The sequence below is a fragment of the Triplophysa dalaica genome, chromosome 15, assembly GCF_015846415.1.
Source record: "Triplophysa dalaica isolate WHDGS20190420 chromosome 15, ASM1584641v1, whole genome shotgun sequence".
NCBI lineage: Eukaryota > Metazoa > Chordata > Actinopteri > Cypriniformes > Nemacheilidae > Triplophysa > Triplophysa dalaica.
In genome coordinates this window covers 6,125,680-6,148,833 of record NC_079556.1, presented here as the reverse complement: position 1 = coordinate 6,148,833, position 23,154 = coordinate 6,125,680, and the positions used below count along the sequence as shown (strand labels likewise).

General features: G+C 39.6%; 1 protein-coding gene across 4 annotated transcripts; it reads left to right on the top strand.

Moving 5' to 3' along the window:
- The first annotated feature begins 366 nt into the window (after nucleotides 1-366).
- On the top strand, nucleotides 367-21,876 carry ttbk1b (tau tubulin kinase 1b). Of its 4 annotated transcripts, none has more exons than XM_056767667.1 (15): nucleotides 367-1,256; nucleotides 4,735-4,879; nucleotides 5,736-5,883; nucleotides 6,311-6,390; nucleotides 6,465-6,605; nucleotides 6,796-6,900; nucleotides 7,532-7,597; nucleotides 7,949-8,041; nucleotides 8,195-8,320; nucleotides 8,649-8,803; nucleotides 8,887-9,094; nucleotides 9,264-9,424; nucleotides 9,835-10,345; nucleotides 17,501-18,870; nucleotides 19,159-21,876. In XM_056767667.1, the coding sequence occupies exons 2-15, from the start codon at nucleotides 4,772-4,774 to the stop codon at nucleotides 19,598-19,600; spliced, it is 3,714 nt and encodes a 1,237-aa protein (XP_056623645.1). In that variant the 5' UTR covers nucleotides 367-1,256; nucleotides 4,735-4,771; the 3' UTR covers nucleotides 19,601-21,876. The 4 variants fall into 4 exon arrangements, with proteins under 4 accessions (XP_056623645.1, XP_056623646.1, XP_056623644.1 ...); XM_056767668.1 differs by having other exon boundaries at nucleotides 4,711-4,879; nucleotides 6,311-6,384; XM_056767666.1 differs by having other exon boundaries at nucleotides 4,711-4,879.
- The last annotated feature ends 1,278 nt before the right edge of the window (nucleotides 21,877-23,154 follow it).

The following is a 23,154-nucleotide window of genomic DNA, read 5'->3' as shown; positions in this document are numbered from 1 at the left end:
TCTCCTCTGCATTTACAGTCTTTGCAATGCTCTGCTCCAGCCAGTGGATTGATAATTTTATTAATCCAAGGTTGAACGCTTGATCTCACTAAATACTGGAGAGGTGCTGTTATTTAATGCAGATCCCTCATTCCGGTTGTGATGTCAGGAATACCGTCATTTCCTTGTTTGACACTAGAAAGTAAGCGTGCAGAAAACCTTAAAAAGATGAATAAAACAACTTTTTATATAAGCGACATTTTAATCTACTGTGCTTTAGTAAACTTGCTTGATTGTTTTATTGGTTATACTCTGACTAACACATGGCTCACCCGGTAGGACTTGTGATATTTTGTATCCGTCATGACAGATCCAGCTTCTTCTGTGTTTCTGCGAGTTTATTCTGTAAACGCTTCTTCCGCCAGTCCAAGAATCTTCTTCGCATTCTGTTTGCCTGCCATCCAGCCACAAAACCAGCAGCAAACGAAACTAGGATAGTGACCTGTAATGTCCTCTCAGACACATCGGCCATGTTCACCTCCGTTAACCACAGCTCGGGTTTGACTGGTTTGTTGAAACACGTGCGTGTGTGAACGCGTATCACGTGACATGTGTCAGAGTAAAAATAAAACATGACAAAGAAGCATCTTTCTAAAGTACTGTATAACTATATATATTAATGCATTTGTTCGTTGTTCGTTAGAATGAAACACATTTTTGTGAATGAAAAAAAACTTGCTTTTTCCTGGTTAGTAGATGAAAGAGAAAAACTCTCGCGTTCATGTACATCCCTTTTCATCATAGTATAAAACTTAAAGTAACGATTCCATAGCACATGCTGAAAAAAGTACTTTCATACATCTCGTTCAAATACAAAAAATAATTATATTATCTCTACGTTTCTTCCATTTTTAACCTCCCTTTGAACAATGTATTTTTCATAGATTGTTTATTTTTATATAATTACAAGCTTTGAAATAGAATTTTCTCAATGGCTGCATGGAAAGTCTGCAGCAGATAAGTGGGATTGTTTCGTTTATTTAGATAAGGGGGATTCACGCCTTTTAGGTTGCTACGCAACAGCCGTCTTCGGTCACGCATGTGCGCGGTGCATAGTGGGAGTATCCGCGCGATGCTGAATCAGTGCAGGAGCAGAGGAGGAGGCTGAAAATGGTGCAGCATCAACAAGGGAAAAAAAGCTGCGGTCGCGTCAACGGAACGATGCGCCTTCCCATGAACGCTCACTTTGAGATTTTACTCCGACGACAGAAGAACAGGTCAGTAGATTTAGGTTTCGTTCTCCGGTGACCATTTGCCTGGTCATTTTTAAAAAGCGGTTCTGTTGCAATCCGCTTGTCCCGTGTATCTTGGCACCCTGTCAACAGTGATGCTGGTGTTAGCTGCAGGCTTCCATATATTCCATATATGCGCGTGCAGGGGACCAACATGGCACGCGAGAATATATGTGACGCTCATGGGAAACTATTAACCTAAGTCAAAATAGAAACTCAACCATTTTATATATGTGTATTATTAATGCCAAAGCAAAATCATGAATAATTTACGTTATATGCCACATAATGCTGTTGTACGTCAAACACGACCTTTCAGAGGGAGATGTAGTTTTTTTATACAAGTTGGACCGTAATCCTTTCCTTCTATTGTCTCCTCGGTGGACGACATATCCCAAAGTGCTTAGCGCTTTAGGCTTGACCACGGGAATGTTCCGCTGATTGTTAGAGATTGCCCCAATGGAAATTCAGCAAGGGATGGTCTGGGGCGGGGCTCAGGTTTGAGCACTGCTGATTGGACCAGACTGTCTTTGGGTGGGGTCGGGTTAGAAAAATCCTTTAGGCACTGCGGAGAAAACTGTCCGGAGGATAAACCCAGTAACCCACGAAAGCCTTTTGCTTATGACATTGTAGACAAATAACTAAGTGCATCTTAGTAAATTCTTAATTCATTGCGTCATCACTTTTTCTAAAGTGTTTGTTTGCTATGCAAACAGGTGCAGAGCCTGCTGCTGTCTATACATTCAATGTTAAATGTCCCAGACACGTGTCAAGAATGAAACGGTGTTTTTTTTACTATGTTCGATCCACTGAAACATTGTTGTTGTTGATTTATAATTTTGTTGTATAATTTATAATTCTGAGAGATTTAGAGACATTTAGATTGAAGAAACTGTGTTATGCAAAATCTATGTATTTTGAAAACGACTTAAATTGACCTTACTTGTTACACAAATGTTGTGAATTATTTATGAATGGAAAGGTGGATTTAACTAATTTAGTTTTAACATAATGTTAAACATTCCAGCCTTATTATTTTTTTTATTATGCCTTAGTTGTGGATACTGAGGCAGATTGCAGGAGGCATTCCCTGCTTTCTTCTAAAATGCCTACGTAGCTCCACTTCATCTCAGATGAAGGTGAGAGAAGTGTCAAAGTGAGAGTCTTTTCATTTATGTAATCAGTTTCACTTAATTAGATCCATTTATATCCCTTTTCATTCCTTAGAGAGACTCATTTCAGAACATGAGAGTTATTGTGAGCTCTTTAATGGTAAAGAAATATTTCTCTTGGTGATTGTGCTGAGATCTATAACACTCAGAGCACTTTTTAATGTGAATTCGTGAATATATGAAGAGTTTGGTTCCAAAATGAGAAAATCGTGTTTTTCCAAAATGAGATGACTCAAAAATCATGTTTTTTAATATGTTATCATGTTTTTATTGTATTTTATTGTGTTAGTTTGCTTTATTTTTTTAATTTATTTTTCAACTGCAGTTTAAAAAATAAATAAAAGAACATAATTTTCTTTCATCTCATTTTGGAACCAAACTCTTCATATACAACCCACATTTTATGTCATGTTACGCCTGAAATGACTGTAACATTATGAGACCGTGTTTAAGGGTGTTGTCTAGTTCTAGCCTCCTGTTACCTGATACTCTGCAGACATTACGGACAGCTCTGTATCAGACAGCCTGTAGTATAAGGATCAGGCTTAGACCTTTATCCATCTATTTAACAATTTTTTAAAGGGGTTATATGGCATATAATACATGTTTTTCTGTGTCTCTGGTCTGTTATAAGTTGCCCATGCATGTATTAGACACACGTAAAATTGCTAGAACAGAATGCATCTTTTATCTAAAAGCGAATGCTCACCCCCACAATTCCATGTCAGTTTGTGATACGAGTTGACTAAGACCGCCCAAATGTATACGCAAGTAAGATGTACCTGAGTCAGCACAATTGGAACATGATGTTCTTAAATATGGTAAGATGCTTTTCATTTCACAACGCACTGGTTAACTGGCAAATCATAGCACACCTCACTTTTCAGAGTGTTGAGCTTTGTAAAAAATCTGTGCGTTTCAGAGAGGCGGGGCAGAGAGGAGATAAAAACATGCTCGGTATGTGGATAATTCAGCGTTTTTGAAGCTTAAATCGTTGAAACACATTGCATTACATCTATAACAAACATCTTTTTACCCCTTTAAGACATCCCTCATAGTGCCTTTGGCCATATTTGTGCATCATATGTGTTTTTATGACTCAACAAAGGCGATCATTGATGGATTAGAGTTCAGCCCCAGTCAAGACCTGCAGAGGAACATAAGTCCATTTCTTCTGGACTGTCTGTATGGTGCTTCCCATTCTTCTGAGAGACAATGTTGTTTTCGCTTAGTCAGATGCGTGTTATGCATTCAGAGCTTTGACTTTTCAAAACGTTTTTTTCCCTTTAACCACTATTGTTTTGACATTAGGGGTCTCACAACATACTGGGAATATAGCGGTAACGATAAGCATGTTATTAATAACTGACTATTCAAATTGGGTTAATATTACCCTTGTGATTCCCCCTTCCTACACTTGTATTTTGAGATTAATTCATTGGCCAAAGAGAAAAAAAGAAAAAAATGAATTAAAAAACACGGTAACTTGAAGAATCAAATACAGAAACTAAGCTGGTTTCCTTACTTTGAAACTGCAAAAACTATTTTTACAACACGATACATTTTTATCGTCAATTCTTTTGGCTGTGATAGCCATGTGAAGTTGTGAACATCTGATATCGTAAAACCCTTCTCACCCATCATCTGGTTTTTGTGTGTCACTCACAATATGTAAACATATGTAAAAGAAAATCAAGAGCATGGAGTATATACAGCTGCGGAAAACATTAAGAGACCATTCAAACACCATTTTCAGTTTTTCTGAATTTACTATTAGTATGTGTCTAGGTAAAATGGTAAAGTATATGTAAAATATATTCTGTGAACTAATATCAATATTTCTACCAAATGAAAAATATGGTTTCTTATTTCATTAATTGGCAGAAAATGAAAACTGGAGAAAAGGGTCAGAATAACAGAAAACATGCTCTGTATTTTTTCAGGCCTCAAATACTGCAAAGAAAACAATTTCATATTCACTTTTAAGCAATACAACAGTAACATTTTTAAGTGTATTTAGGAAAAGTTCAAAACTTACTTTTTCTCTGATAACCTGGATTTTTATTATGGTTTCCATGTGTCTTGTCATGCTGTCAGTCTTTCACATTACTGTTGGATGATTTTATGTCACTCCTAAGGTTGATTTAGTTGAAATTCATGGAATGGCCACGATACATCTAGAAATGCTGATTGAATGAAAATGTTGAATGGTCTCGTCATTTTTCCATGGTTGTATATGACTAGCATGCTAGATTAACACAAAGTAGTTGTATGTGCATACTGTGTTGCAGGTATATGGCAGGGTTTTTATAAAGTGCTGGCCAGCCAATGCAGTGCGTAGGGCCCGGTGTCAACACCGACGAAAACATGAACGGGACAGGGGAGCAGGTTGACATCCTGCCCCCACAGTGCATGGTGAAAGAACGCTGGAAAGTGGTAAGTGTTGTGTGTGTTAACGGGTGTGTGGGTGTTTGGGAATACAGGTGTCCGAAGTGTATGATGCTTTTGCTACCTAATCACACAGGACAAAATGGCCCACAACAGATGTTTTTAGATCAGCTCTGCCTGGCTTCTTTCCAAAATGCATCCAAACCATTTGGTTGTGGGCCAATCTGTAGCATTTCTCCTTCATAAACTGGCAGATGTCCTTAAAATGTTTTCTGGAAAAGACTGGAAATTGTCACGGCTGTTTAACTGTAATAGTATCTTGGCAGTACTTAAAACAAAATCCTTGGCTCAAAATTAAGTGACGAGTCTTACAAAATCCTACCATGGAGCAAGAGTTGTAGTCAATTTGGGATAAAGCCCAGATTAAACTATTCAAGGAACTCAACAAGGAAAGTGTTTTTGTAAAATGTAATGTATTGAGACAACCTAAAGCGAAGAGTCCTGGTCAAGGGAAAAATCACATGATGATTGATGGGTTTCCTTCTGCGTGTAACCTCTTGGTTACCATCTCAGATCTTTAAACAAAAGGCTTCAGATCCTTTAGTTTTAAACCTTGTGTTCAAGCGATTTACATAAAGCAAGCCTTTTTGATTAGTCAAATCTAATTTACAGATAATCCTCTGGATTTTGGTTGCTATTTATTGCTTTTCAAATAAATCTTTCTAGTTATAACCTTTAAAACATTTTCTGTGAATTTAGCAGTTTGGATAATTTACAGGTACAGATTCAAATAAAAAATCAAGGACATTCCTCAGCATTACGTTTGTTTATTTATTTATGTGAAGTAGGTTTCATATGGTTTAGAAAACCTTCTTATTGTTTTTCATACTGTGTGTGTGTTCAGATGAAGAAAATAGGCGGCGGAGGTTTCGGAGAGATATATGAGGCCTGCGACCTGTTGACACGGGAGAATGTTGCTTTAAAAGTGGAATCTGCACAACAGCCCAAACAAGTGCTAAAGATGGAGGTCGCTGTACTAAAGAAACTACAAGGTGAGGAGGTTACAGAGAATGCATACATTTTTACAGTAATTCTTTGCTGAGAATAGATAGGAAAGTGGAGGGAGAGAGAATGAGCAAGACATAGAGCACATTCAAACATTTTTTAATCTTATATACTGTAGGTAGTCAATACAAAAAATGTGATTTCTGTATAACAGAAGTAAGGAAGCAAGGATCACCTCTCTCTCTCGCTATCGCTCTGCTTTTATAACCTTCATGGAGGACATGCTTGAGAATCCCAAATGCCCTTTGGTCACTGCGTCTCTGTACCTGTTCGCTAAATGTGTTGTGTGTGTGTGAGTATGTGAGGGAGAATATGTGGTAGCTAGAGTCCCCACTGCAAGTAAAATGTCATCCTTAATATCCGTGACTCATCTGTCATATCTGTGACATTACTGTGTTTATTTCTTTTGTGCAGGAAAGAATCATGTTTGCAAATTTATTGGATGTGGAAGAAACGACAAGTTCAATTACGTTGTCATGCAGCTGCAGGTACAGGTACGGTTTTAATATAGCTTTGTGTGAGATGGGTGAGAAGCTGCAGTGAATTCTCTCTCGCTGTCTCTCTGTAGGGAAGGAATCTTGCTGATCTGAGGCGCAGTCAGCCTAGAGGGACGTTCAGTATGAGTACTACTCTACGGCTAGGAAAACAGATCCTGGAGTCCATTGAAGCTATTCACTCTGTGGGCTTCCTGCACCGAGATATTAAACCTGTGCGTCTCCTGTTATGATCTGTTTTGTTCTGTTGTAGTCTATTCTTATAGATTCATAATTCTTTTGCATGTGTAAAATAAGTCTATACATATACTTTATGAACTGTTCTGTACATCCTATTTTGTCTGTACCTTTCTCACACATCACATCAGTTCTTACAGCTAATGCTGGTCTGTCTCTCATTCATAGTCTAACTTTGCCATGGGCCGGTTGCCATCCACCAGTAGGAAGTGTTACATGCTGGACTTTGGTTTAGCGAGACAATACACAAATACAAATGGGGAAGTGCGGCCCGTGAGTATTGCTTTATTTTTGCTAATTATTTCGATTATTTAACATTAGCATTTCCATTCAGTTTTGTGCATTTCTGTTTTCTAAATAAGCACTTTTGTTTCACGTTTAGTTGTTTTTATTTGATGCGTCATATTTTTTATTAATGAATCTTGTGCTTTGAATTCATTTTTATGTTTCACTTTTCTCAGTTTTGTTTTGCAGTTCTGTTTTGGCTCATGTTGAATCGCATGCTTCCCTGCCAAAGATGTTTGTCCCTGTTACCATAGCGACAGTCATATTGTGAGTTTTCCTAAATCAGCCGCCTCCCGAATCTCCTAAAAGCTCTTAAAATGACCCGCTCCTGTCTATCCGATGTGCTTTAATGTCAAGCCCTGACCAGACCCCCTTGTTTTATAAGCCTACCATCCTATAAATGCTTCTTCCTGTCTACTTAAAATACTTCCTCTACATGTGTTTGACCAGTTTTATACGGTCAGATTTGGGATCCACAAAAAAGGCCAAAATAATACATATTCTGTTCCTTACTTTGCTTTATTTTGAATTTGTGTTTTCGTTTTCCAAGCTAACACCACTGTCAAATGAATGTTGTGTGACTTTTTAATATGCAACTTTTTTAAATGTTCTGCTGTAGCCAAGGACGGTGGCAGGGTTCAGAGGAACAGTTCGCTATGCTTCCATTAACGCTCATAAAAACAAGGTAATTGTAAGCATAGTGTTTACATACAGTAAACTACATCTTTGAAGGTGCAGCGAGTAATTATTTTTACTTCTCAAAGGTTATTCTCCTCAAGAAATTAATAGGATGTCTGTACATAATGTTTCACTCGGATAACCAGCTTAATACTACATTACCTGAATAACCCTTTTATTAATGCACAGCTTTACTCATCTACACCACTAGATAGAAGTCAAATGTGACTCCACATTGACTTAAAACAGTATAAAAATGACTGTTTGCACATTGAAAACGCACAAATTTTAGCCCAGCCCTTAACATTAGCGAGAACAGCTTTTATTATCTGCTCTAAATTTGTAATCTTCCTAACAGGAAATGGGTCGTCACGATGACTTGTGGTCATTATTTTATATGCTGGTAGAGTTTACGGTTGGACAGTTACCATGGCGTAAGATAAAAGATAAGGTAAGACATTTTGCAGTCACATTAGCCAGTGACTGTGAACGTAATGGGATCATATTGAACAAATTATCTCGGTCTTAAAAGCTTTAGTTTAAAATATTTAAGGCCTTCGGAGATGCTTTATGTTTGTATCTATAATGTGTGTTTGGTGAACAGGAGCAGGTGGGACAGATCAAAGAACGTTATGAGCACAGGATGCTGTTAAAACACATGCCTCCAGAGTTTCATATCTTCTATGACCATGTGCTGGATTTAGATTACTTCACCAAACCTGATTATCAGGTAAAACACGCACACACACACACGCGCGCACGCACGCACACACACACACACTGGTTTTCATGTTTTATGGTGACATGCTGAAGACCTCCATTGATTTAAGATCCGGCTTATGATATATTAAATCCCCAACACCTCAACGTAAAAGTCACAAAAACCTTTCAGCATTTTTAAAAAGAGACCTATAAAATGTCGCCACAAGATCAAAATCTACTGGTGTTGCTATCTCTGTCATTTGGTCCTAACAATATGAAAGAATACCAGTACAGACACACACACACACACTCTACTGTCTGTGCCTAACATCTACACTTTATACTTTTCTTTCTAGTTGCTAATGTCAGTATTTGAGAACAGCATGAAGGAGAGGGTGATAACTGAGAATGAGCTGTACGACTGGGAAAAATCTGCAATGGAAGCGGGACTCCCCACCAGCACACACACCCCACCGCAACAAAACACACGGCAGACTGCAGCTATCGTAGGGTAAGAGTATAAACATGAAGTATAAACGTGAATACACTACTCTTCTAAAGTGAATGATTTGGACACTTTTTCGTATCTCATAGGATACTGAATGTGACACCGGTTACTGGAGAATTAGCTCGGGAAAACACTGATGATGTTCTGCAAGATGAACACCTAAGTGACCAGGAGAACGCTCCACCTCGTTTGATACCCAGAGGACCCATTGAGCCCACACCAGCCCCACCTGCTGGTGAAGGATGGGATCAAACTGATTTCAACCGTAATAAACTCAGGATCAGCAACGATAAGGTACTGTTTTTACATATACATGTATGCATTTAGCAGACACTTACAGGACTTACAATCCTTTCGGTCTACACTACACATTTGATCAGCATGAATCTTTTGTATGTTTTACAACCAGCTTGAACAATATTTGAGATGTATATAATTTGTTTATCATGGCTTTTCCTCCCAGACACAGGTAGAAGCAGCAGAGGAATTGGAGGAGCCTGTTGGAGTCTTGAGGGGTGGAGAAGCAGACGTTCAAGCCCACCCTACAAGGTACCGGAGAGTCAACAGTCCGGAATCAGACCATCTGTCTGCTGCTGAGGATAGAGGAGATGGTGCAGATAGACGGTGAGGAGAGCGTGTGGTTCTTTAACAGTTATCTATCTGTTCCCCTGGATGACATTTTACTTTTTAAAGGTCACATAACCACATGTTTTGTTGGGGTAAAAACGTTTTGTTGGCTTTCTGAGAGACAAACGTATGTATATAGTTTTGTTATATGTTGCAACTTTTTGCTGTGACATTAAGGAATGCATTTTATTTTTTGTTGTCTCGCAACTTATGAGGAACAATGCATTTTTCGCTTCATGTTTTTTAGGCCTTTTTTGTCATGAATGTTGCCAAAAACAGAAAAAAAATATTTCACTCTACTAGAATACGATATCGGCCTAATGCAGTTTGTAAATAAGCATACCTGGATATTTTTACATGTTTTCTTTTCCTTTGGATCTGTGGCTGAGTCTTGTGTTCTGTGACAGCTCTCGCATGGACATGCTGGGCTCTCCATCCAGACACGTCTATTCATCCCAGCCTGCTCAGATGCTCTCCTTAGACGCCGGACAGGGAGATCGCCTGGCTGGTGGTCGCCACGATGTCTCTGGAGATGGTGATCAAGAGGCTCACAGCAACGCTTTCATCCGCTCAGTACCGCTTGCAGAAGAAGAGGACTTTGACAGCAGAGAGTGGGTGATGATTGATAAAGAAACAGAGCTGAAGGACTTCCATCCTGGAGCAGAGCCCACCACCTCGGGGACCACGGATGAGGAACCAGAGGAATTACGTCCCCTTGAGGACCACGACGAGAGGAGAAGGAGAGGAGGCGGGCATGGAGTGGGCAGAGCTGAGGCTGTGGTACGGCCCAAAACGCAACGTGCAATGATGATCGTAGCAGAAGAGGAGGGGGCTAGGCCAAGCCCCACTCATTCACCTTATCACTTATTGCCTCATCCAAGAAGAAGAGAGTCAGAGCCGTTTGGACCTGATGGACCGGTAAGTTTGCACATTGGTGTATGAATGTAATCACTTTAAATGATTAAGTGTGATCTTTGCTTCATCGAAGAGCCAGGCTTTTCTGAACTGTAGACTATATAAAATTTCAATTTATAATCTCATTTAACACATTATGACATACTGTACAGTACCAGAGTGCAAATGCATTGTCCCTTGAGAGAATGACTGTGCTGCTTCTTCGTACCCAGAACCATGTCAAATCTATGTCTGTATAACGGCATAGATTACATTTTGTGGTTCATTTGAAAGTTGTGACCGAATTATTGTTTTTGTGGTTTTGTTCCATCTATGTGAATTAACACATGGATGTCATTTTGTGGCTTTTTTAATCATAATAGAACGGAACATTCTATTATGAATATATTATACATGTAGTGTGCTTATAAAACAATATGTCAAGTTTGCATAAAAGCAATAAGGCACTTGAGGGTGTGCTGTGTTGTAAATATAGTCATGGCTTTAGAGGTTCTGCTGAGCAACTTGTCAAACAGTGCACTTTATCTGACTGTATTTACAGTAAAGTACAACTTTAAGTGATTGCTTAAATAAAAGGCTCTGTTAATAAGTTCCAGAATAAATATTGAATTGCAATATCATTTGTAATATTCTGTTTAGATGAGGAGTAAGGACATGAGGTGGAGATATGAAAGGTTGTATGTAGTGTTTTGGTTTACTGTTAGAGGAGCGTTTTTGCTGTCTTAATGTTGTGTGTCGTATACATTTGTATACGTGTGTTTAATGACATCAGAGAGACAATAGGTGTGTCCAAAATCACGCCCTTAAGGACTATTCTTTGTAGTATAAATTGTGAGTAATACGTTCGTTATTATAATTCCCCCAAAACAAGTGCACTGTAAGTACCAGGGTGATGCACTCATTCAACGGAAAATATGATGTGTGGAACGCTGGACAATTCACACTCAATGATCCCAATTTCACTTACTTGCATTGACACGCATTGTGTTGCGTGATTGACATCATTTGCCCTCGTCTATGTAATAGCATAGTATAGTATATTAATAGTACATCATTTAGGACATAACAGCTTTTTATAACCTGTATTGAAGAGTGTTGAAATTTAGGATATGTTATGAATGTTTTGTTTGTGTGCACCCTCGATATCTGTGTTTGTAAGTTTGTGTAATCCTCTGCATATGTACTGTGTTTGCCTGTGCTTATTTTCGGATTGAATGAATGCGTGTGTACTGTATGTGCACGTGTGTGTTTTCACGCTCACAGCCAAGCTTAGTTTGCTCATTGGTCATACAGGATTCTGTGTGCACACGTTGGTTCCTTCACAACATGTAGAACGCACAGAGCTTCTCAAATGTAAATGAAAGCTTGAACCATTCAAACAGATGTGGGCTGGTCTTGTCCCCTTAATGAGTTACAGCACATCTATGTGTTTGTACCACCCATTTGATATACTGTATTGGTGTGTTTTTGTGTGTGCTTTCTGGGGCGGGTTCACACACAAACGTAGAATACGCGTTTTTTTACAATACATCGCGTTTTAGTTTTCCTCAGCCTGATTCCTCTTTCCCTCCGCTCTTATTGGTCTTTTTCAGTTGGAGGAGGACAGGCCACACCCACATCACTCATTCCCGAGGCCCGCCCATTTGAGAAGACTGGCGTCGTACGTGTTTTCCTCCGCAACCATGGACACGGAGGCGTTCCCCCACGACCCCGCACTCGGGGGAGCGGCCATTCAGCGCAGCCGCTCGGCTGAAAGCAGCCCCGCCCACCGACACGCCCATCGCAGACACATGCCCCTGTTGCCAGGCAACCCCAGAGCCAGACATTCTGTACTCAACCTACCACGCCTACACATTCAGCAAATGCTGGCCAAACTTATGAACAAGACGTGATCCCCCATCATCAGCACGCACTGTTTAATAGACGGGTGCACATCACAAGACCATTGATGGGAAAAATCGATAAAGATGCTTGGGCAGTGAACTTGGTCTGTGATTATGAGACACGCGTGTGTATGTGTGCATGTGAGTGTGTGTAGGAGAGATATATGAGATGCACTCCAGCTAAAATTGGACGGTTGAAATTAGGCACTTGTGTAGGGAAATATATGACATTGCATTCTACAAAACACAGCAATGCTTAAAAAAATGCCCTTACGGCGGGTGTACACGGTGCGAATTCTGATGGTCGGAAGACTATGTCCACGCACACGTCACGAGTGAGTAAAAACTGAGAAGTGAACGGAGGCAGTGATACGTGACACGATAGGGCGACCTGACGGTTTCCCAAGCAATCGCACGAAGTTCCACGCCAAAAACATGGAGTCAGAAGAAGAGCTTGCTTTCTTTGTGGCAGCAAAAGTCAACTTCGAAAACAACTTGAGGTTATAACGTATCTGTTTGTGCATGTTTTGATATGGTATCTTCGGTAACCATATCAAAACATGCACGAACAGATACGTTATGACCTCACGTTGTTTTTGAAGCACAGAAAGTCCTTGGTGTTCTCTGCTCTTCAACCAAATTCTTTGCCATGCCCTTTTTTCTTTTCCTTTTTATTCTTTCGCAAGCCATGCTGCCACAAAGAAAGCAATCTCTTCTTCTGACTCCATGTTTTTGGCATGGAACTCCGTGCGATAGCATGGGAAATCGACAAGTCGCACAATCGTATCACGTTTTACGGCCTCCATACACTTCTCCGTACTCACTTGTGACGTGTGCGTGGACTTACGGTCTTCCGACCGTCAGATTTCGCACCGTGTACGCCCGGTTTAGAGGCACTGGTCACTACAAGTGATCTTATTTCTTGTGAAATAGAGAATGTTAAAGCTTCTGGTGTCCAGTTGGATGAACACATTGATTTGAGTGATGACATCATCGTTTTTTTATAGTCTGAACAGCAAGAAAACAGGCAATCTAATACAAAATGATCTGTTGCTTTGGAATGTATGAATGGTCATTTAGTTTCCCATCATTTGAGATGCAACATTTATGTAACGTTTTAGAAATGTAACTATTCAGTTTCTGATTACAGTCATGTAGATTTTCACTCACAGTATCATGTGGTGCATACTAAATGAGTGAACGGGTCTGAGGTTGTATGGGGGAATGTCCACAGTGTTATTCACTCTTGCACTGTAAGTTTACTGTAACTTTCGATCATTGCTATAGTAATCAGCATAAATACTTTCAAAATAACAGTGCAGTTAGTCCGTCCTGAAAAGAATCAAATTTGAGTGCAAGTCTTAGTTTCTCATGAACACTTTCACTATCTCTATAAAAGGCATGTATAGGATGCAGGTTGGATGGTGTTTGATTGTGTTTTCTGGGTTGAATGTCATTGAGTTTTAATGAATTTTTACCAATATCTGATATAACCAAAAGTAAAACGCTGTATGTGTGTGTGTGCGTGCGTGCGTTTGTATGCATGCTTGTCTGCTAGGTGTTGTGTGTTTTCATAGAGGACACTACAAGGACGGAGAGTGCTTGCTAAGCAATTGTTTTTGCACAGTCTGTTCGCTTCAGTATGATCACTGCAGTTATAGTACATACAGTATATAACCTGTCAAATACCACAACAAGCACCTCCAGGCAGGATGAATGGCTTTCCTAAGCAATTATGACAGAATGTGGATTGATAGGTCTCAACATGTGAATTCTCATAGACCTCTTTCGTAGCCTAGAGAAAGCTGGACTGGAAAGGAAATTTTATAAATTGTATATCAGTATATTTAGCAGGGCCCTTGGTTGCCTGAATCTTCTGTATTTCAAATGAAGTATTTTAGCTTTATGGAAAAGAGAATAACTCCATCCAGGGTGTATCCTGCCTTGATGCCCGATGACTCCTGAGATAGGCACAGGCTCCCCGTGACCCGAGGTAGTTCGGATAAGCGGTAGAAAATGGAATGGAAAAGAGAATAAGGCAGACGGAGAAACAGAGAGAGAGTGGAAAATGGGAATTAGGCCTGTTTTGAATAATTGCGATGTCACATTTGTCTTCCATGTTGGCTGTACAAAGATAGTTTTGCCTGTCGTAATTATTGTCCATCGGTGTTATGGAGATATATGCACATTGCTTTTAAATACAGAGATATGGGGCTCTGTTTGAACATCTGTTGTGAGGCGAAATTGTGTAAAGAGACTTGACTAATAGTTAGTGAGGTGGCTTTGGAAACAAATACATTACAGGACAGATATGCTATTTATAAAAAGTGCAATAGAGATCTAGGCAATAGGCGTAAAAGAAAGACTGAGCCGCTTTCTTGATTTTTGTTCGCCACGCATATGCAGATATTTGACTATGATTTAATCATTCAGCAAATGAAAGTCACATTTCTGTTCCTACCTGGTTGTTGACCTGGCATTATACTTGATTATTTAAAGTCATCATAGCTACAAAACAATGCGCATCTAAGCTCTTCAATGCAAACTGGTAATGTGATAATGCGATACGATTAAAGTGTGATCTTTTAAATTAACCAGCCATACCTGTGAAAATGGAAGGGTGACACATTTTACCACAGCTTGGTTTCTATTTTTGTGCCATCGCTTTGGGTAGCCCGCCCACATCTTACTGGTCTAAAATCATGCTTCATAACATTTTATATATTTAATGTTCATAAGATTTAAACATTAAATATGTTCTGATGTTGCGCCACATCACATTTCTTGCATTGCACCTGGTTAGATACCTCTTACATCAAAACAAAACGTAGCAAATCATTGCTTTATCTTTACTGTAAGGTCTTTCGGCCAGTTATGTTTAAATGTAAAGATATATGCGTATCTATGGTACTGTGGATTGTCATTGCTTTAATGGTTGAATTCCTTGGCTGTAAAAATGCTTTTACTTAATGCTGGATATCAATGCATATACAAATCACCTTGCTAAAGATTCAGAAATTCTTCTTTTTGTTTTGCGTCACTGGGGCCGACTGTAATAAACTCTGATTGGCTGAATAGATTTGCTCCTTATCAGCCAATCAGATTTCAAGAACTCAAGTGTACAGATCAGTTGGCTCCGGGCGTCTGTGCTGCTTTCAGTGTTTTAATGCAAATGACACCATTCACTGTTTATCTAAAGTCATTCATGTACTGTAACAGTTATGTTCAGAAGAGTATGTAGTCTGAACAGTGAGACAGCTGATCCAAATGTCTTCCTGATTGAGAGCATGCACACAGATTGATGAGAGGTGTAAAATACAATACACAAACATAGGGATGGTTCACCCAAAAAATGTAATTCTGTCATCAGTTACTCACCCTCTTGTCGTTTCAAACCTTTATGAATTTCTTTCCAGTGCTGTTCGGTTACCAACTTTGTTCAAAATATTTTCTTTTGTGTTCTGCGGAAGAAAGAAAACCATAAAGGTTTGAAGCGACAAGAGGATGAGAAAACGATGATAGAATTTTCATTTCGGGGTAGACTATCAATTTAACTGAACTGAACTGAACACAATATTCCTCATTATCAAATAAGGGTTTTTTGGTTACAAAGATTGTTAATTGGTGTGGTTATATCACATTATAATTCTGTAAAAAAAATACTTGAATATATCATTCTTATAAAGAATTTTAGCCCGGACATGGAATGTTTATACACTGGTATAGATATGAAGTGGGTTCAACTTTGTGTTTTCACAACGTGGAGGTATGAGGTGATCTGTTATCTTTAGAATTGTCTTATTCCTGTACTCTATTCCATCTTCTCTAATTGTTGAGAAATTGTTAATAATTGTGTCTATTACATGTATCTTTTTATGCTGTTCATGCAGTACCATGTTTAGCTAAGTTTGAGTCCGACTTTTCGTTGCAGCTTCATATCATTCAACATTCATGACATCTCACGTTCTCTTTTAACTGGGTCAAACTTCAGCTTGTCAGAACTCCCCAGTGACAAACCTTAAGACGTGAGCTGTGCACAAGGATGTACTGGATATCCTAACTAAAACAGATGGGTTGAACAGCAAGTATTTAGAAATTCGATTTGTGTTGAAAAAACAATTAGACACAAAATGTTTAAAAACAGATGTTTGGCCTTCAAAGAAATATGACTCAAAAATGTATCTTTATTATCTTTATTAATTTATCTTTTTAATGATGTAATATTGGTCATCAACTGACCACAAACCTGCTTACAAAAGCATCAACCTTTAAAAGGAAGAGTCTTTTATAGTGCAATAAACATGACATAAGACTTGTATTGTAGACTTGAATATGGACAAGCATGTATTTTAGGCTTTTGTAAATTGTAACTCTTTGGAAAAATATACGAACACGCTGCTTTACTAACACATTCCACTCATACGCTCTGTGCGTTTCCATAGTGCTGTAAATACTGTTGGCTGAGTACTGTCTTTGACTTTACACTTGAATTCACAAATGGGCTAAATCATTACAAAAAAAAGAAAGTATTACACTGTAAAATGGACTTTCGTGCCTTTTTAACCATGTATTTCATTTTAAAAAGACAATCCTGCAAAGCTTGTATACAACCAAATCACAAGTAAACAATCTGAAAAATAAGTGAAGGGTTGTTTTTTCTCTTACAGTGTGCTGTGCGTGATGGGAAATGTTTTTAATTTGTTTACATTTGTTAGAAGCAATGTTAGGATTTCTTGAATGAATGGAGGACCTGAATAAGACAAAACCTCTTCCTACAAAGATACTGTTGTTTTTGTTTAATCCTCCCTGTTACAGGAACAATTGTGATATTTTAGTATGGCTAATTCAGTTATATTTTATATTTATTAATAAAATGCATGTCATAAAATGCATGTCATTCCAAGAAAAATATGTAAGTACTTAAAGTTCACCCAAAAATTTAAATTCTGTCATCATTTACTTGGGCTTATGACATTTCAAATCTCTATCAATATTTTTCTTCTGCAACACAAAAGAAGAAATTGTGAAGAATATTGATAATCCCAACATTGGTCCCCACTGACACAAATGACATGTCTCAAAATATCTTCTTTTGTGCGCAATAGAAGAAAGAGTCATATACAATTCTTAAATGACATTAGGGTGAATACATGATGACAGAACTTTTGTTTTTGGGTGAACTATTTCTTTAATATTTTATTGCCGTTCATCACCCTACACACAACTTCTACTTTTAACTCCTTATTCCATTGATTCTTTTCTCACATTGATGCAGGAGATCCCAGTGGCCGAATGCTTACCCAGCAACTCTCAAGCACGTCTGAAGCGAGTGGACTTTGTATCTGGCGTGCTGATGTTTGAAGACCTGAGGGAGGAGGGTGCAAAGAACCGTGGGTCATGTAGTGACGGAAGCCCTCGTAGTAGTGAAGGAAGCCCTCGTAGTAGTGAAGGAAGCCCAGAGGGTGCCGCTTCCACCCTTCTTGCCCCCGCCCACCGAGACCACGATCAGGAAGAGGGCTCGCGCACGTTAGTTCTGGTCTCCGCTGGTAACGGACAGGTTTCACCTGGAGACGGGCAGGGTACCCTGGCCGCATTGACGCCACAGGGAGAGCGACCCATGCCGGATGAATCTGAACCCGGGGCTCTCTCCTCAGTCGTAAGGTCGGAGCCCAGGCCTATTGTTATGACGACTGCGGCTGTGATCTCCGGCGGATCTTCCTCGCCTCCGTTCACCAAGGTGGAACGTACGTTCATCCACATTGCCGAGACGACCCATCTCAATGTCATGACAGCCAAACACCGTCCACCTGGATTGGATGAAGTGATGTCCGCTGAGCGTGTGGAGTCAGGGGGTGAAGAAAAGAAGAAGGAAGAAAAAGGAAAAGGAAAGGAAAAAGAGAGGGATAGTGATTTGATTCCAGCGGAAAGGGATGACGAAAACCGGGAGAACGAAAAGGAAGGCGAAGAGGAGAAAGCGGAAGAAAGTCAAGCTGAGGAGAATGATGGCAAGGCTGACGAATTGGAAAAGCAAAAAGCATGCTACAGTCGTGCCGAAGAAGCAAAGACTTTGTTTATAACTGGGTCATATGACCAACAAGAGACCACAGAGGAAACCAAATTGAATGCCAAACCCGAAAGTGTCACACCTGTAGAAGGGCAACAAATGAAAGAGGAGCGAGAAGAGTGGCCCTCTCCTCCTCCTGAACAAAAGAACGATGCAGATGTTGAAGAAGAGGCAGATTCGCCCAATAGAAAGCCAGAATCAACACAGAGGCGAAGCCGGATTCCTGTGCTCATGTCGGAGGACGAAACCGGCTCGGACAAGTCGTCTCAGAAAAGTCAAGAACAGTTGCAAAGAATTCGCAAAAGCCACCAACAACATCTTGCCCGTCTCGTTCTGGAGCGTAAACAGACACAGCTGATTCGTTCTCGGTCAGCCTCCTCCCGCTCCACAACGCCATCTACGACTGCATCTGAGGATGAAACGAACCAATCAGACGACTCCGGCAGACGGGAGACTGGAGCCGAAGAACGAAATAGAAGCAGGATTCCTCGGCCAGTCACACCCACAAAGGGACCTTCCGAACAATTGGGGAGCATGACACTTCCACAAACCCAGAGATCTGTGTCTTTCATTCAATATAGGTGAGTGAAGCAGCTATTTAAACAAAGGACACTTTGCACAGTTGTGTCAAATGATTGGCAATGTAGATTACTTTTATAATTTAGTGTTTAGTAATATTTTCTTTTGAAAAGTTAAAAACAGATTTTGCTTACTGCCTTGACAACAAGCTATATAAGTGAAATTCACTTCAATGTGTCTCATGTACAGCTGCTTTGTAACAATGAAAATTGTAAAAAGCGCTATATAAATAAAGTTGAGTTGAGTTGAGAACCTCTGAATAACAACTCATTGTTTCCTTTCTCCAACAGAACCAACAGTTCTGTCAATCCCAGGCTACAAAAGTCTGCAAGTCTGCACACAAATATCAATCAGCAGCCGAAACCTCAGCTCCGCCCCTCTAAAACGCTTCCACCTCGACCTCCACTCTCAGGCCCGTCCCACCCGCAAGGAAGCCGGACCGCCACACGTACCGTTTCTCGTACCTCAGCTGCCAATGCCCCCCGAAGCATTAGCACCTCCCCTCGGAGTTACCCCACCTCTCGCACCGATAGCCCCTCACCTCAGCGCATCCGCCAAAAGCCTGCAGCCATTGAAACGCAAAGACAGCCACAGCAGCCCAGACCACCTCTCCAATCCCAGTCTAAATCCAAAACTCAGGAGTCCACCTCCAAAAAAGTCAAACTCCACCCGACTACACCGTCACAAAAAGGGAGAAAAGAACCAGTGGAATCCAAGACGAAACCTAGATAATTATAGTGCGAGGACTTTGATCTGGATTCTCTAGTTTACCTGTCATCATCATTTAGGCCCTACAGTACCAGGCCATAATAATCTTTAAGTAACCAGTGTTGGATTAAAGCTCTCATGAACCACAATAGACTCAACCAAAAGGATGGGCACGTTCCCTGTTCAGCCAAGTGACTGCAGCAGCTACTTAAATACCTCTCATGAGGAGAACCTCTGACATTTACACACATGCACATTGTCTGTAGTAAATTGTGTGTGTGGGTAAAGTATCATGACTGAAGTGTGTTGGACAGATCAACACGCCTCATATGCCTTAAACCTACAAAGGAAATAATTGCTGCCATCACTTCAAGGCTTCCACAGGCTCTTGTCGCCATTGTCACGTCCAGTAATACAATCACGTCATATGCTTTTGAATTCTGGTTCATTCGCAGCTTCCTCTGGTTAAATTACTACAGGTAAATAGACATGCAATTGAATTTTTTTTTTATTAAAAGTTATTTATCCCATACCAACATCACAGTAGCAAAATCTGTAAAAAAACAAAGATAGCTTTACTGAAACTTAAAGCTGCAATCTGTAACTTTTGCCTCTTTTTTGCCATCTCTGTTCGGGATAATAAAAATTAAAGGATGCATTCATATTTATACAGCCGTGGGAAAAATTAAGAGACCATTCAAAATTTTCATTTGATCAGCACTTCTTGACATATTGTGGCCATGTTTCTTCAGTGTCTGATAAATTTTAACAAAATCAAACCACATGAGTAACATAAAGTCATCTAACAGCGATGTGAAACACTGACAGCATGACAATGCACATAAAAAAGGTTATTAAAATCAGTTATCAGTTACAGAGCATCTTTTATTTTCTCCAGTTTTCATTTTCTGCAAATAAATGTAAGTAGTTTAGAGAATGAAACAAAATGAACATTCACATTCCTGTAATAAGTGAATTCTGAAGAACAGAATGTATTGAAATGGTTTCTTAATTGTTTCCTTGGCTCTACTCTACAATGGATTCTAAATCATTATTTAAAGTAAGATGAGACCGTTTTCCACACTTAATTTATTATGTGCTTGCTCAATAACTGATTTTTTATGTTGCATATTGCAGTTTTAAAGACCCAAAGTCCCAAATGTACTAAATATATTAGAGTTCTATTGTCAGTGTAATGGACAGCCTTTAATATCAACTGCAGTTGATTTCAGTGTGCATACGTCTGGTATAAATACATTTAATCTTCACACACGGCTCTACTATTTGTAGATCTCTAGTATCACCAAATTTGCTGCTACAATCTGATGTCAATCATGTTATCAACTTGGCCCCTCCCATCGTCTACAATTCTCCCTGAATAAGTGTCAATCCATCTGTGACACACTCGTGTGTGTTAACCAATTTCTCTGTTAACCAATCCCAGACCAGCACTGCTCTAATGGCATGCACATGGATTATGCTCATTTTTCCGTTATCGTCTTTTGCAAAACTGTAGATAATATAAGCAGTATATTTGAAAATAAATTTATATTTTTGTTCCAAAAAACAACAAAGGTTACTAAAAAGATGAAATGAATAACGACTACTTTAATCACATTTTTTCAGTCATAGCCTGAAAATGCACCGTTGATCTGTATGCATCATTTACAGTTCGAAGAAGGTTGGAAAAATGTCAAGGAGCTACAGTGCCAGTCGGGATCCGATATTGTGTTTTACGGCAGCATGGCAGGAATTTTTAAATGTAAGGTCGGATTTTTACTCCTCTGCTGCTCCCGAGTGTCGACTCTACAGTATTGGTTGTAGGCCGTCTTACTAAAAGGTGCTATCCTTGAGTGAGTGTTTATCAAAGCCTGCGCTAGTCATTAGTGTTTTACTCGTCCTGTGCTTGGAAGGAACATCCCTGAAGATTGTCAAAGCAGAAACGTGTGCTAAAAATGTCATGTGTGGACAACTCCTTCCGCAGAACCATTGCATGCTGTTGTTTGGATGAAATAGCGGGAAAATCCGTTCTGAAGTATATGTTCCAGAATGTTCCGTCCGTGATGAACCCAGAAGACTCTCTGCTTATAATACCAACTATTTAAGGAAAGAGGGAATGGAGACAGATCTTTGGTCATCTCTTTTCACAGCGTTCCTTTGTGCCCATAAAGACAGAGAGAACTTGCATGATTGTGAGTTAAATGAATCATGATTGACTAACTTGTACTAAAGAGCAACCTTGCTGAGATATACAATTAAAAGTTGCTACAAATTATAAATGATGCCATCCAATAAACAGAAGTTTCATGACTGATTTGGTTAATGTCTTGTGTGCTGTGATGCTATAAGACAAAAGTTGGTATTTAAACCAGTTTCAACACTTCTATGATCTACATTTGTCTGTGCTACTTTCCTGTTCTAAGCTGACAAAAGTGCCGCCTGGTGTTTCCAGTGTTCTGCCCATCTTCTACTCTTTTGCATACCATGTGTGGTTATTTCAGTTGCAATTGCCTTTCTATTCAACTCTTTTTAGATCTTTCTCTCTAAACCCTAAAAATGGCAAGAAAATCCCGGCAGATGTTCTGATGGTTGGTTTGAATCGATCCTATTGACCATGTCTAAATGGTATTGTGCCGTTGGTGCTATGTGGCCGAGAAGTGTGTACCTAATAAAGTGGTCAACCTTTATAGGCCTACTATACAAAATGTAAGGGATAATGTACAGGCAGCCGGTTGTTATTGCTTGCCTACAGGACTATCACTGGATCTGCACCGGCATACTTTCACACGCTCCTACACTCCTACACCCCATCAAGAACCATGCGTTCAGCAAACAAGCGGCATCTTGTATTGCCTTCTCATAAGGGCAATAAATCACTTTCCCGCTCATTCTACTTCACAACTCCTTAGCCTACTGGTGGAACATTCTTCCTAACTCAGGACTCAACCACATCTCTCACAACTTAAAAAACTACTTAAAACCCATCTCTTCTGTGAATACTTGACTAAGAAATAAAAAAAAGAAACTCCACAGGTAAGAGGCGTGACGTAGACTCTAAGCGCCGAATTTAATTTTGTAGGTAGGGAAATCTGACTCAACAGCGGAGATGGAGACACGGGATGCTTTTCGCTTTGTTGTGGAGAATATTCCCGCCATTTGCCAACTAAAGCCCGAACAAGAAGAGTGTTTGGTTCACATTTTGAATGGAGGTGATGTTGTTGCCCTACAGGTTTTGTGAAACGTTTAATTTATCAACTGTTACCGATCGTCAGATTGAACTTTTTTGACAGCTCTGCTTTCTCTTCCAGTCCTTCATTATTGCCTTGTCATGCTGTAATCGTGCAAATAAGCTTGCGGCGCATAACAAACGTCATATCCAAACGTTATGTGATTGGCTTACGGGTACACTAATGATTTTAAATTTCAGACAAGCGCCCGTCCACGAGAAAGAAAACGCATATCAATTAAGCCCTTCCAGACTCTGTCTACAAAGCAAAGTGAATTAGCAGAGTTTGTTATTACCAGGCTATAAAAGCGTCTGCTAAATGACTAAATGTAAACGTAAATTTGCTGCATCC